Consider the following 13,770-nt stretch of genomic DNA (forward strand, 5'->3'; position numbering starts at 1 on the left):
CTAGATTAACAAAAGGTCTAAGATTTTTTCTGCATCTCTGTCAGCTTAAAATTTGCCTGATCAAAGAAGTAAGAAGATTTTACCACAGCAGTGTCTTAAAATTGGAATGCTTTATCCTTCAAAATAATTGAGCCATCTCATTATTTCTCTCCCTTTTGTTGTTTTGGTTATTTTATCTGTTATCCCTTATAAGCCTGCCAACCACATAAAGTTGCTTTCTCTATCTGGCAAAGTTCTTACGTTGCCAATTGCAGTTCTATTCACTGAACAGGCTTTTTGTGATAATAAATACAGGAAAAATAAAGAGCAAAGAATGTGGTCTTCATATATTAGGAATCAACTGGGAAGCACTATCTTTCAGGTGTAGACCAGAGCAAATGTTCCCAATATGCGGTTCCCCCTAATATGTCCAATTTATAAGGAATGTAGTATACCATTTTAGATAAAATGGAATGATGAACAACATTGACACAGGATGTTACACTACCTGAAATGAAGTCCCTTTCATCTTTGGATAGGACCAATGGTTTCAATCATCTTACTGCAATATTGAGACATGAATCCAAACCTACAGTATTCACATCCATTAGATAACAATGAAAGAAACTTGTATATTATATTAAATATCATTTTAAAGCTCCTTTGCAGTACTACAATACTTAACTTTCTAAAATATCTGTTTTATAACCATGTTGTTGAAAGAGGCTATTTATAACAAGTTTCTTGTCTGAATAACAACAGCAAAAACCAAGATACTTGGTATTTATTATTTGAATAATGATGATGATTTATTAAAAGTGTATGCCAGCTCAATTCCAAGCAGCTCTATATTATTATTAAAGTGATGTATACTTAGTTCAAGGCAGATAACATTAACCAAAAGACAGGTCTACCAAGAAGCAATTAATTTAATGTCTATTTCAAGATATCCCACTCATCAATAGCCTCAAAATGTTCTACAGAGCATTTAGGATTTGAATAGCTTTTTAAAGACTAAGAAGTTTGGATGTTTTGGAAGGCAAGATGTTTCAAAGGACAAGGGTAGCAAAAAGAAGATATATGATAGGCCCCTCGCTCCCATCATTTCATGAGAAATGGATCATGTCCACAGGTTTTCTCTTAAAGATGCAAGAAGCTGACTAAATAGAAGATAACAACTTTTAAGGTCCCAGGTTCAGAAACTGTTAGAAAACAGAAGTACCCTTCAAGTCCTGGGAAGGCAGAGAGCATTAAGAAGAGACTCAAATGACTCGTCCCTCACTCACTGGAGTATAACAAGGAAGGGGAAAAAAGCACACTCAAATTTGCAAGATTTTGTAATTATACCCTACAAACACCTAAAATGGTTACTGTTATTAATTATTAAACATTTAAATCATAAAAGACTATAAAAACAAAGCAAGAACAAAGAATTACCAAACAAAGGAATAATAATGGAACCATCAAGTTGTGACCAGGAGAACCTTTGCACAGCTTTGGTTTGTGCACCAGCTGCAGCCTTCCCAGGATTTGTTCTTTGAAGAAAAAAAATGAAAACAATTTCTTTCTAATAGAATCAGCATGATTAAAAACAATTTTGTACAGTAATTCCCAAAGCAAAATTCTAGGCCCAGAGACAAATTGTGATGTTGGCAGATTTTGAAAGATCCTCTGCTCATCTCTAAGTAAGGGATGTAAATACACCTTTTATATTATTGGACTTTATACAGGAAAGGTAGCTCTCCTAATAATTCATCTTTCTTCATTCATTTGCCACAAAAATATAATTATTCAGGTACAATTAGTTCAAATAGTTGTAGTCCACTGGAAAAAAAAGTCTTATTGTCTGTTTCTGTTCTCCTTTATGGCTCTAGCCTCATGCCTAGAGAATGAAAGCCACTAGCAATTATATTATGTTTTCCAGGAAAATCATCCTTAATCTAATTAGAGACAGCCTTGTCAAATAATGTAGAGGAAGACAGAAATTAGCTTTATTTGTACAAATGAGTTCTGACACTTTCAAATATCAGCCACAAATGTTTTCATGCAGAGTTGCTATCAGGTTAAAAAGAGCGAGTGACATATAATTTCTCAGAATTTTTCTTCCCAATTAATGGTAGAAATAACAGCTATTGTGACTGGTAGTATTACAGGCTTGATTAATGTTCATAAATGCTAAATAAATATTTTGAAAAATATAATACCTTCTGCTATCCATTAATATGGACAATTTCTAAGATGAGCGACAACTGGGCTTTCAATAACTGCTTTTACCACAAATAGAAAAGAAATGATATACAATACTTCTGGTCTAATTTGTTTTTTTTTTAAAAATCTCTTCTTTGCTTTCCGTCTGAAACTTAAGATATATTTGATCCCTACTCACTGAACTGTATTATTGTATTGCTGATTCTGTAATTATAAAACACGTGCTGAAACAAGCTGATATAAAAATCCTTTGAAATCATAAAGAATATATTCAGACCATTGATTTAACAAATTTTTCTCCCATCTATGATCATGCCAGCATCATTTGCTCCATCCTCATAGCTGCTCCTTAGTCTGACTTGGCAGGTGTTACTATCTTAATAGTTCACAGTAAGGAAAATTAGGATGTGACTATTAATTTCTGCCAGTGAGACACCCATAAATCATTCTCCTTAATGTAGGCTGGGGATGGGTGAGGAAAGAGTGGCAGGCTTCATCTGCAGCATGGGATCTTTCCATTTTTGTTTTACCGGAACGCTTAGTTCATCATATGTGTGGTACATGTGTGGTACAAGATCTTCAGATGATCTATGTGCTGCAGGGGTGGTTTCCTGCCAGTTCTAACCTCTTCTATAGAAGAGGTTCCACAAATTTGCAGTGCCATTTAGAACTGGTTCCAGCTCCCTCCCCCCGGCCGTCCGCACATCATCAAGATGAAGAGCAAGAGGAGGAATTCTGGGAGTTGAAGTCCACAAGTCTTAAAGCTGTCGAGTTTGAACACCCCTGGGGTTTTTTTTTCTAAAGGGTTATGGGTGCAAGGGTCTTGTAATTTGACAGCTTTAAGACTTGCCTGCTTCAAATGCCAGAGTTCCTGAGCCAACATTTTGGTTGATAAGCAAGAGCTTTGTTAAGTGAGTTTCATTACATTTTACAAGTTGGCCATGCCCACCCAGTCACATGACTGCCAAGCCAGTCCCACCCGGTCATATGACTAGCAAGCCACTCCCACCTGGTCACATGGCCAGCAAGCCACTCACACAAAGTAGTCCACACCTACAGAAGAGGTTCTAAAATTTTTTGAAACCCACCACTGATGTGCTGGATAGGCAGTTGGATTGTTAGATCAAGGGTAGTGTGGTAAAGGCCTGTACTGTCCTGCTCCACAAAATGGCCTCCCTTCTAGGACATTTGTTTTTTCATATGTTGGCCAACTGGCTTAAAAAAACAAAAATGCCATGGTTGATGGGTAAATTGCAGGGCAGAGGGGGCAGCAGTATGTAACCTATTAAAAGCAGCCAATAGGCTCCAGGAAGATCCCAGCCCTGCTACATCCTCCCCAAGGTGACAGCTAAAAATACTGCACATAGTATTTGTAGCAAGTATTATATTGGAGAAGATGGCAAATTTACCTAATCAGAAACTTCACAAATTGGGCAGAGCCACTTATCATTTGGATGGGTGAAAGGGGGTAAGGCTGAGCATCTTCAAGCGGAAGTTAAGGGAACAGGTGCTTTTCTCAAGAATCATTCATTGAAAATTCAGGTGAGGTTTTATAGTAGTAGACCTTTTGATCAATGTGCCGGAATCATAAACGAGGTATAGATTATTATTATTTTTTAAAAAAGTAGGATTAGCAATTACAAATCTGTATTTTACTGATTTTTAAATTGGCAGTTTGCTCATTTTTTACTATAAGGCTTCTAAAAGTCATTGGAATATAAGTATGTCCTAATGCTAATTTGCCCTTAACATTTTTTCAAGTTTCCTTGTGATGCTAAATATGTTATTTGATTGAGAAGAGATTCAACAAGATGAAAATATAAATAACTAAAAAGTTTATCTTCCAATAATCTTAAAATAAAGCAATTCTTGAATACAAGATACAAGAATGCAAAGTAATCTGATTTTAGAATTATGACTGTAAGGAACTATTATTTGGGAGAATGTGCTTGTAGCTGACAAATGTTAAGCTTTTTCTTTTTACTAGCAGTTTTCCCTATTTGCTTTAGAATTATCAAGAGGCTTCTACGTTGGAACAATTTGTGACTCGCTTCTTGTTAAAAGAAACCCTGAATCAACTACAGTCTCTACATAATTCCCTGGAATGTGCCATGGAAACCACGGAAGAACAAACCCAACAACAGCAGTAGGATTCTTTCTATTGTGTCACAGTGGCAGCATGGTAGAAATTATTTTAGCAAAGCTGCTATGGACCAATGTCTTGCTCAATTAATTTAGAAAATGACACTTTACTAGTACTTCTACAAAATAAAACCTGCCCTGAGATTTGTAGTTAGATTGCTTGAAAGTATCTGAGGCCCATAATTTATTCCCTAACTATTCCTTCTATTTCAAGACTCTTTCTTTTCAATGAATCCATATCCAGGTAGTGATTTCAAGGGAGTTCTTGTGTTGATGAGCTGTTCTTTTTTCTGGTTCCATTGAACTATTTTGGAGCTTTCTATCTCATTGCTTGGTCCCAAAGTGATCCTTCATGATTCTCATTCTCGCTAAAGGACTTTAGGCAGGCATTCTCAACCTTCCTTGCAGTACTATTGTTATGGGAACATATAAAAGGAAAGAATCCTATCTTGACCTCCTTGCTCAAGATTGGATAAAAATAAAGCTACAAATATAATAACTATATTGGGGTATGTTACTTTTTATATAATCATGTTGTCTCAATACAGAAATAATGTTATCTAGGTCTGTATTCTTGTTGCTGGTTTTGTTTTCAACTTGCCTGGTTTTTATTTTGATAACCAGTGTATTTAGGATCAATTTTGTGATAGCCATAAACAACAATGAGAAAGTTTAATGAGGTTTGTCTATGTAAAGGGTTGCAAATAGATTAAAAATACAAATAATTTAAATACTGAACAGCTTTATGTGTTTTTTTTCCCCTAAAGGCAAGTCCCAAAGAAGCCAGAGGTGCTCAAAATACAACCCCCAGGAAGACGTTCAGGTCGAAGGTTCCAGAGAAATAATAGTTTTTCTCCAGTTAGTCCTCTTTTGAACCCAGGTAATATTGTTTAACATTTACCATTGTTTATTCATGCAAGTAAGACATCATATAAAATTAATGAAGAAATAAATTTCATTTTTTAAAATGGATATAATCAATCATTTCTTATATTCTGATCATTTTTAACTTTTATATTATTTGTGTACAGTACTGGCTTTACATCTGCCAGATATCTGCAACAAACTTTAAACATCTTGCAGGGCTTAAAATATTTCAATGTATTTGAATTATAATAGTTAGATATACATCTTACGTAATATATTCAGAAACAAATATATTGTATGCAAAATAATTTGAAGTAGCCACTTATATTCATCCTGATAACCCACTGTGATGAAAAGGCCATTTCTACCTTTGTGGTCTGTTTTTATTATAGTTGGATGTGGAGAACATATAAAGTATCTCTCCACTTCTGAACAATTGGCAAGGTGATGCAAGCCTCTTGTTGACTTTATGAAGGAATTTTCTCTCTTCTCACTAATACTCACTTTAGCAGACCCTAGCCTTGGCTGCTCTCAAAATTTAAACAAAATTGATCCTGGGTAGAATTTAGATGAGAAACTATTTTTGAATTTTAAACTGCTATGAAGTGTTTTAAACAAGAAGTGGTTTATGTGTCTGCATAAATAATAAATTCCAAGATTACTGGTGACAAAGGGGAGTTTAAAAAACAGAATAAAATAGCAGACCATGAAATGGCTGCCCAAATTTTTTTTAGAGGGCTTGAATTAAACTTGCAGTCATATTTATCTTTACTAATATTTATTTGGGGAGGTGCAGCAAATTTGATGCAGTGCAAGCAATCTATGAAGAATGAGGTCTACATTTGCAAAAGAAAGCAGCAGTAGAAAGATTTAAATCAAGACAGAATCAACATGGGATTTATACTTTACTTGCACCACTTGTCCAGTGAAACAAAAACTCCCTTCCCTCGCCAAGAAACAATACATAGGTGTCATAAAAGTTTGTCTTATTAAGCAAGTACAATCTTCAATCATGTTTTCAATTCAGGTATGTATGTTTTACAAAGGTTTGCACAAGAAGGACAACCAGTGGATGTCTCAAATAAACAGACTTCAGAAGCTGATTGATAAGCTAGAACAGAAGGTATGCATGACTATTTCATTAATCCCTCTTTGCTACTGGAAGCTTCTGTAAGAAATGGGATTCATTCAGTATTTAAGGTTTCTTTTTAAAAAATCTCTAAAGTTTATTTTGTTCTAAAAAGAGGACACATTGATGCGTACTCTTTATAGACGCCCTTCATTCCACTAATTGTTTTGTATATTTTAACTAAACCAAAAAGCAGCACAGTACAGGGCACGTCCATTACTCCAGCACTTAAGGAATCTGTTCATCCACTTATTGATAGGGCAACTTTCCAACCACAGAATATAACGGAATCAAATTTTGTGTGGTGAGAGAAGCTGACAAAAGAAAGATCCAGTTTGAATATGATGTGCATTAGAACAGGGGTTCTGACTTAATTTTTTTTTAAAGGAAGAAATGAAGTTTTATTTAAGAAATAAAAAAGTTCAAGAAAAGCCACAACTGTATCAGGAAAAAAAATACAAATATAACTATTCTTTGCCATTAAGCAGGTACACAACAAAAACTAGTATATTACAAAAAGTACACAGTGAATTCAGAGCAAATTAAGACATATTCTTGCTCTCTTAATATCTTTATTGCTTTTCATCATAGAGTAGGTAAAGTTTTATTGATAATTAAACAACATGCATAAAGGAAGTTCCAGGAGACATGATGTATTGCTTTTGAGAGAAAAGATCCATCTTGATTGTCCAGGATATACTTATTTTTAATCTGTATTTTTAAAAAGTGATATTTTACAAGTAGATTATCTTCTAATCTACCACCCATTGCAAATCCTATTTTACTGTAGATTTGACCAGCTGAAATTATTAATGTATCACCATCTGCCAACATATTTCATCTACTATCTGCTGATTGCTTTATAATTGCAGCAACCATAGTTCTTAATGTTTGCCATGTGGACCATGTTCAACCAATTCCAGACAAAACTAGTTTTTAATTCTGAAACAAAGGAAATACACTGACCATAAAAATGGGCTTTTATGGTCAGCCATAAATCAGAAGAGGGGCTTTAGATGGCAGGATATGATGCTCTCTTGGCATAGTCTTGTGTTGAAATGATCTGATGGTAGAAATATTTGCAACTATTCTAGCAACCTTCATAGATGTATTTTTCTTAAAATGAATCCCTTCATACACAAACTATTGCATCCAATAGAGGACAATGCTAGACTGTTTCCCCAGAAGAGGAAATAATTTATTCAATACCCTTAAATTCCACTCCATTTTTATATATTTTCTATCAAAATAGATTAGGAATCACAGTATTAGTAATTTTTAAATTATTATCGAAGATAGTCAAAGCACTAGATAAACCTTAACACTTTTGTATTGCCCTTTTATTGGTCGACAAGGACTTAAAGCTCGAGCCACTAGAAGAGGAGGTTTCAGAAGATAATACTAAATCTGTAAGTAATCTTTCCTAACTCCACTCCATGGATTCCATATGAATGGAAAAGCAGAAGAAAGAGTTCTAAATCTGTTCTGGGACTTTCTAAGGCTGGCGTCTTCTGTTCAATCCACAATCTTTTGTGGCACTTGTTTCTAATAAGGCTTTCTAGAAACATAATCCAAGAATCACACGTTTATTTATTTACACGTTGCTCTACTGCACTCAAACATGAAAAACTTTGGTTTTGCTTTATCATTTGACCTTTGGAGCTGGGTTCAGACTTAGTCATTCATTGGTTGATCCATTTTAAAACTAACAAAAGGATTGAATATTTCCTATGATAGCTATTTACCTTGTCACTTTGTCTGCATTCTAGCTTAATAAACTGCTTTAAAAGTCCAGACAAACATACATCAGAAGTAAACTTTAGAAGCATTTTTACATGTTTAATGCATAAAGCAATATAGCATGTTTAAAAGAAACTCAGAATTGTTAATATAAAAAAAATCTTTAGGTGGGAAAAAGGCTGACATATTGAGTGGACCCAGAATAATGTGGCTGTTCTGACCTAGGCTTCCTGATACAGTAAAAAGCACACGCTTAGTCCCCCAAACCCTCTTTTTATTTCAAAGGCTGTGAATTGTGATCGTTTATAGCCTGTACTGAATCCCAAATAGTTGTAGAGTCCTACAGTAGGCTGTTAAAGTCTTTTGGGATAAGGCTGATAAGCACGCACCTTTATCTTCTTTGAAACACTGCCAGACTTAATTGGTAATTAACTAGGCAAGGCCACACGGAGTAAAGAGTCAAAGCGGAGCTTCAGAATATAAACTGACCAGCATGAATCAAGTTGCTTCCCACAAAGGCTCACATGCCTTTGCTCCTCCTTTATGTCCTGTGGGTGGGGCCAATCACCTTCAAGCCTTACTCCCAAGTTGTCTCTTCTGTCTTAACTGTTTTTGCCTTCTGGTAGCTCTACGCATGCACGCACTGGGAACAGGGGGAGTCTGTTCTTCTGCCTTGCTCTTGGTCCGACTCTGGAGGTTCCAGAGGCAGCACATAACTCCCAGATGGCCCTGACCCCTCTCTGCCTCCGACACAGAGCCCTCATCTGAGCCTTCCCCAGACTCCAGGACTGGCTCATGTGCCTCCCCAACCTATCTGACTCTGCTGCCAGCTTCATAGGCCGGAAGCGGACAACAACAGTGGCTGGGGTTGCATGGAAAAACTGGAAAAACAATCTCAGAATAAACTTTAAAAATAAAAAAAGATAATTTGATGACAGTAGTTAATGTCAATTAATCGGATTGCACTACTGTTTTGCCAGCAAATAATGATTGTTCAACGTCAGATGTCAGTAATCACAGAAGAACTAGAGCCGTTCCGCTTCGCTCTAAAGCAGTACGTAGATATGGCCTCTTCTCAGGATGGATGTCTGCAGTGAGTATATTATTCTCAAGGGATGGAAGAATGCAGGTCATTATATTATAGAGATATTGCACTTTGGGAGACACTGGAAATCACCATTAAAGAACATTTATAAATATCCTAGGCTGACTAATTCAGCAAATGCAGTATTGCCATTATATTGTTCTCTTGGAATTATAAATGTCACAGTGGGCCATAGTAAATGTCAGGCTATAGTAACCTAGGACAGCAGCCATTAATAAGATAAAAGAGGAAATCTTTATTTTCCTTGGAATAAATCTGGTTGAATAGAGTGGCCTTATTCCTCAGATGTGTCAGCTACAACACTTTTACTAGAAACTATTATCCAAGTGAGAAAATAATTAACATCAGTGATCTGATGAAGATACAGAAAACTAAAAGAATTTCCATTTAATCTTATGTATTATTTTCCATGTATATGGTGCCCTCTGCTGGCAATTCTCAAATTTGACATTTTGTTGTAATTAAATAGCTGAACATAAGACATGACTATTTCAATTTCATTCAGCTGAGGGCCAAATATCCATGGAAATAAGTTTTCCTACAAATATTTCCAATTAAATAAGGAATTATGTCCTCCCAGAGATACATCTTGTGTACTTTCTAGGTATAAGATTATGAATTCCCATTAATAAGATTTTGGCAGGTTAGATTCAATGCTTTTTTTCTTTTTCCAAAAACTAACAGTCCTTCACTTTTTAAGTGTCAATGAAAATAATTATGCATGTTTACGTATTTCCTCACTGAAAAGTTTAACTTTGAATGTCAAGCTTTTATTATGTTATATACAAACCACATGACTGTTATGCTATAGCCAAGAAATTTCATTTATTTGTTTTGCTAAAATATACTCTGCTCAGCTTTTGGTTCAACATCCCTCTGAATACTATACCATTTATTGCAAATATATTTTGGCTTTCAATCAGTTTTATATGAGGTTGTAGTGCTGGAAATGATTTATTTAAAATATCAATCTCATGGTAATAAAAAATGGTGAGCTTTAACTTAGTTTAATATTACAGAAAGAAACTCGGCATTGTCACTAGGCCTATACCAATCCAAAGATGAAAAACAGACGTAATTTTTTTGTAAATAAACATCAGTATGGGCTGTTTTCTATCCAAATAAATTTTGTGCTTATATTTTAGTGTTTCTGTCCAGAAACTTTCAGGCAAATCCTGTTTCATTGTTTATGAATTTTGGAAAAATAATGCCTGGAACAGGTAAGTAGGTTTCTAAAACACTATTATTCATCAGCATCATCATGCTTAGGCAACATAAGTACACTGTGTCAGTCTTCTGCATTAATTGGTATAATCAGCAGCCAACATTGTTACATTTATACCGTTCTGAAAAATATCAACTTCCTATTTCAGCAGTATTGAACCTTAATATATAAAAAGATTTTTGTCACAGGAAAGCAATGTAAAACAATGTGATAAAAGCATCAGTTGATTCTAATATATTTAGGGATGAAAATACTGATTCATCAAAACTTAGAAAATATTTTAATGTGACAATATTTTTACATGTGAAAACTCTTCTGGTATTCCAGAGCAAATATCTCAGAAGTCCATGGTGGCTCTATTTGTTTTTAGATCAAAAGCTCTGTGATAAAACAATTCATAACTGCACCCAACCTCATTGACACACTTTAATCACAGATCATGTTTCTGAATGAGTTCTGCCTGTGCACATCTGAAGCATTCATTTGTGAATTGGAACAGCTAGGTTTAAATTGGGCTATTTTTATTATTCATGATTAATTTAATCATTTTAATTCTATAAAATGTAAACCAAAGAGTTTTAAGTATGGTTTTGGGTAAAATAAATATTATTTATTTCTCTAGCCATCTCCAGATGAATTATAGCAAGTCATTCCAAAGAAGTAATGTAGATTGCCTGGAGACTCCTGAACACATTACAACTATGCTTGTTCCTGGTAATGATTTTTACTTTAAGAGTTTGTTATTTCCTTGTGTTCTTCTTTCCAATTGTTATTTAGTTCTACTCTAAGAAACAGTAACAAATAATTATCCATTTGGAAAATTTTTATTAAGAGTATAAATCTCATTGAATACATGGGACTTGCTTCTAACAATGCAAAGAATGGCATTAGAGGTTAACAGAGGTGTATTTGTCAATTCCAAAGTTAGTCATAACTTTATTTTGCTTTGCTTTGGTTTGGCAAACTGTAAACAAGACATAGTAGTCTAGCTTAGCTGCACACATAATGCCAAGTTGTAAATGTTGCAAAAAATGGCTGAATTTACCTATAGGTAGTCCTGAACTAACCATTCATTCAGCAGTGATTCAAAGTTGACAGTAATGAAAAAAAAATACTAACTAGTCCCTGAAGTTGCAGTTATTGCAGCTTTCCTGCAGTCATGTGATAAGCAAGGCAAGAGAGCCAGAATCAGTTCCCCAGCAAAAATGGAACCTGTGGGAGGTACTGTTCAAGGTGGTGGCAGAACTGGAGGATGTGGAAGACACAGGTAATCCAGAGGTTCAATGCACACTCTGCAGCTGTTTTTGAAGCACCTGCTGCAAAGAAAATACTCCCATGATGCAGGAGCCCTTGCAAGTTCAGCTATACCCAATGCCTAAATTCTCAGCCACCAGCAAGAGGAAAAAGATGACAAAGGTCAGCTAGGGTAGCAAGTCCCAAGTCAGCAAGGGTCATGAAGATAGACTAAAGTTTCGTGGGCTGCAACAGCTTCGTGAAAGTCCCTTTCTGCTGCACTGGACTAGGTTGCAGCTGGACTTCATGCTGTAGGTCAGGGGCTTTTTGCAGCCCCAGAGCCATGGACTGCCAGGAAGTCCCTGAGCTGCAGCGTATTCTTTTTCTAGCTTCCCGGAGTTCACTGCATTCCCTCCAACTCATGCATGGCCAACCTTTCCAGGCCTCCATCTCCCAACAGTACTCTCATGCTCTGCACCTGGGATTCCTGCCTTTCTTCTTAATAACCCATGTGTCTTGGGGCTACAATGGAAATGGGGAATACCAGATTGCAATTACTAAGTGATGCAGTCACATGACATCTCACTTTATGTCTGCACAGCTTAACGGTGGAAATTCTAGTCCCAATAGTGGTCCTAAAAGGATTACATGTATGCATTTTAGAACAAAAATATTAAGATTTCATGGATTGCATACACTTAGTTGATGCCAGTCTCTATTTGACTTCTGATATTTGTTCTGTATTATTGAATTATTGCTCCAATTCTATAAATCTCAAAGTTAGAATGGGCCACTGAGTCCAACCATCTCCATTTAGTAAAAATAATCCAAAAGCATTTATTGATAGGAAAGAGAGTTATACGAAATTGTAATTCATATGTGCTGATTCATTTAAGTTTTGTTTGCTACATGGGTGCCTCCAGATCTAATATAAGGAGGGATTGATCATTTTCATGAGACAGATAGTGCTGATCCAGAAAAAAACAAAAGGTTGAAGAAATTCTTCTGTATCCACACAAAATTTAAGATCTAGTAATATCCTCCTTCATAAGTATCTCTTTCACCAGAAATGGCAAAGTTAATCTATAAGGGTTCTTTCAGATATGGTACCTTTCTAATGGGATTAATTTAATTCCCAAATTAAAAATTGTTTAAATGTCAAGTATATATATATACTTATATGCAGATGACAAGTAATTTAGTCCAAGCCATGCTGTTACTATAATCAGTCAGATAAAAAAGACTGCCAAATCTCAACAATTTTTAATTGTATTAGTCAAATTGGGATATGAATATTACACCATTTAAAATAATTTAATCTTGTAGGAATTTTGCAAGGTTGATATTAATCTATTAAATTTATATGCTGCCCATATCACTCTACAAAGCTACTCCACAATTTATGTATGTCAGTATATTTTAATCTGTTCTCGTATAACAACTAAATAAAGTGAAATATCTATTTACATGTTGCAAAATTATTTTACAACTAAGCAGTCCTTTAAAATGTTGATGGGAATTACTGACATGAGAGTATTTAAATCATGAATATTTCCTTTTCAGCTTCTTGGTGCATCCTGAACAACTAGAAGTACATACTTCTTAAAAGTAAGCTCTACATTAAACAGCACCTAGAGAACAATCAGTCTCTGAAGTTAGCAAATCATGACTATTCCTTCAGGGACAATTCTTCCTTTTAAAACAAATCCACGTTGTAAAATTTATTGTGATTAATATTGTATGAAATGATACAAATTCATTTTAATTTGATGGTTATTTTTTAAAATTGTGTTACTTGTGTTTATTATGCGCATTTGTGCTTTGTAAAGTTCCCTGAAAATTCATTTCTACCATCGTTTGAAATTGTTCTGTCTACTAGTGTACAGTGATGTTAGTCAGAAAAAGATTTGTGAAGAAACTAACGTGTTTTACTGTTTTATATTTATAGAAATAGAAAAAGTTTCATTATATGATGTTTATAAATAAATCTGTAAGGAATAGCTATGTTAACATCAGACAGAATATGAATACATATCTTTGTGTGGAAATGATGCTATGGTTTGGGTTGAAAACTTGAATAATTTGCAATGAACATTAAACTATAAACAGAGATCATGGATCTGAAAAGTAATCTATTAAAAA

The 13,770-nt window shown here is 34.9% G+C and overlaps 1 protein-coding gene across 1 annotated transcript in view; it reads left to right on the forward strand.

Moving 5' to 3' along the window:
• Nucleotides 1-13,364, forward strand: part of NECAB1 (N-terminal EF-hand calcium binding protein 1) — a 31,316-nt gene extending 17,952 nt beyond the window's left edge. Inside the window, exons 6-13 of the mRNA XM_032223154.1 lie at nucleotides 4,197-4,333; nucleotides 5,097-5,209; nucleotides 6,243-6,319; nucleotides 7,681-7,734; nucleotides 9,046-9,158; nucleotides 10,316-10,390; nucleotides 11,018-11,109; nucleotides 13,192-13,364. Of these exons, the coding sequence (XP_032079045.1) occupies nucleotides 4,197-4,333; nucleotides 5,097-5,209; nucleotides 6,243-6,319; nucleotides 7,681-7,734; nucleotides 9,046-9,158; nucleotides 10,316-10,390; nucleotides 11,018-11,109; nucleotides 13,192-13,217 (687 nt within the window). The 3' untranslated portion in view covers nucleotides 13,218-13,364. The remainder of the gene's footprint in view (nucleotides 1-4,196; nucleotides 4,334-5,096; nucleotides 5,210-6,242; nucleotides 6,320-7,680; nucleotides 7,735-9,045; nucleotides 9,159-10,315; nucleotides 10,391-11,017; nucleotides 11,110-13,191) is intronic.
• Nucleotides 13,365-13,770: the final 406 nt, after the last annotated feature.

This window comes from Thamnophis elegans, chromosome 8, assembly GCF_009769535.1.
Source record: "Thamnophis elegans isolate rThaEle1 chromosome 8, rThaEle1.pri, whole genome shotgun sequence".
NCBI lineage: Eukaryota > Metazoa > Chordata > Lepidosauria > Squamata > Colubridae > Thamnophis > Thamnophis elegans.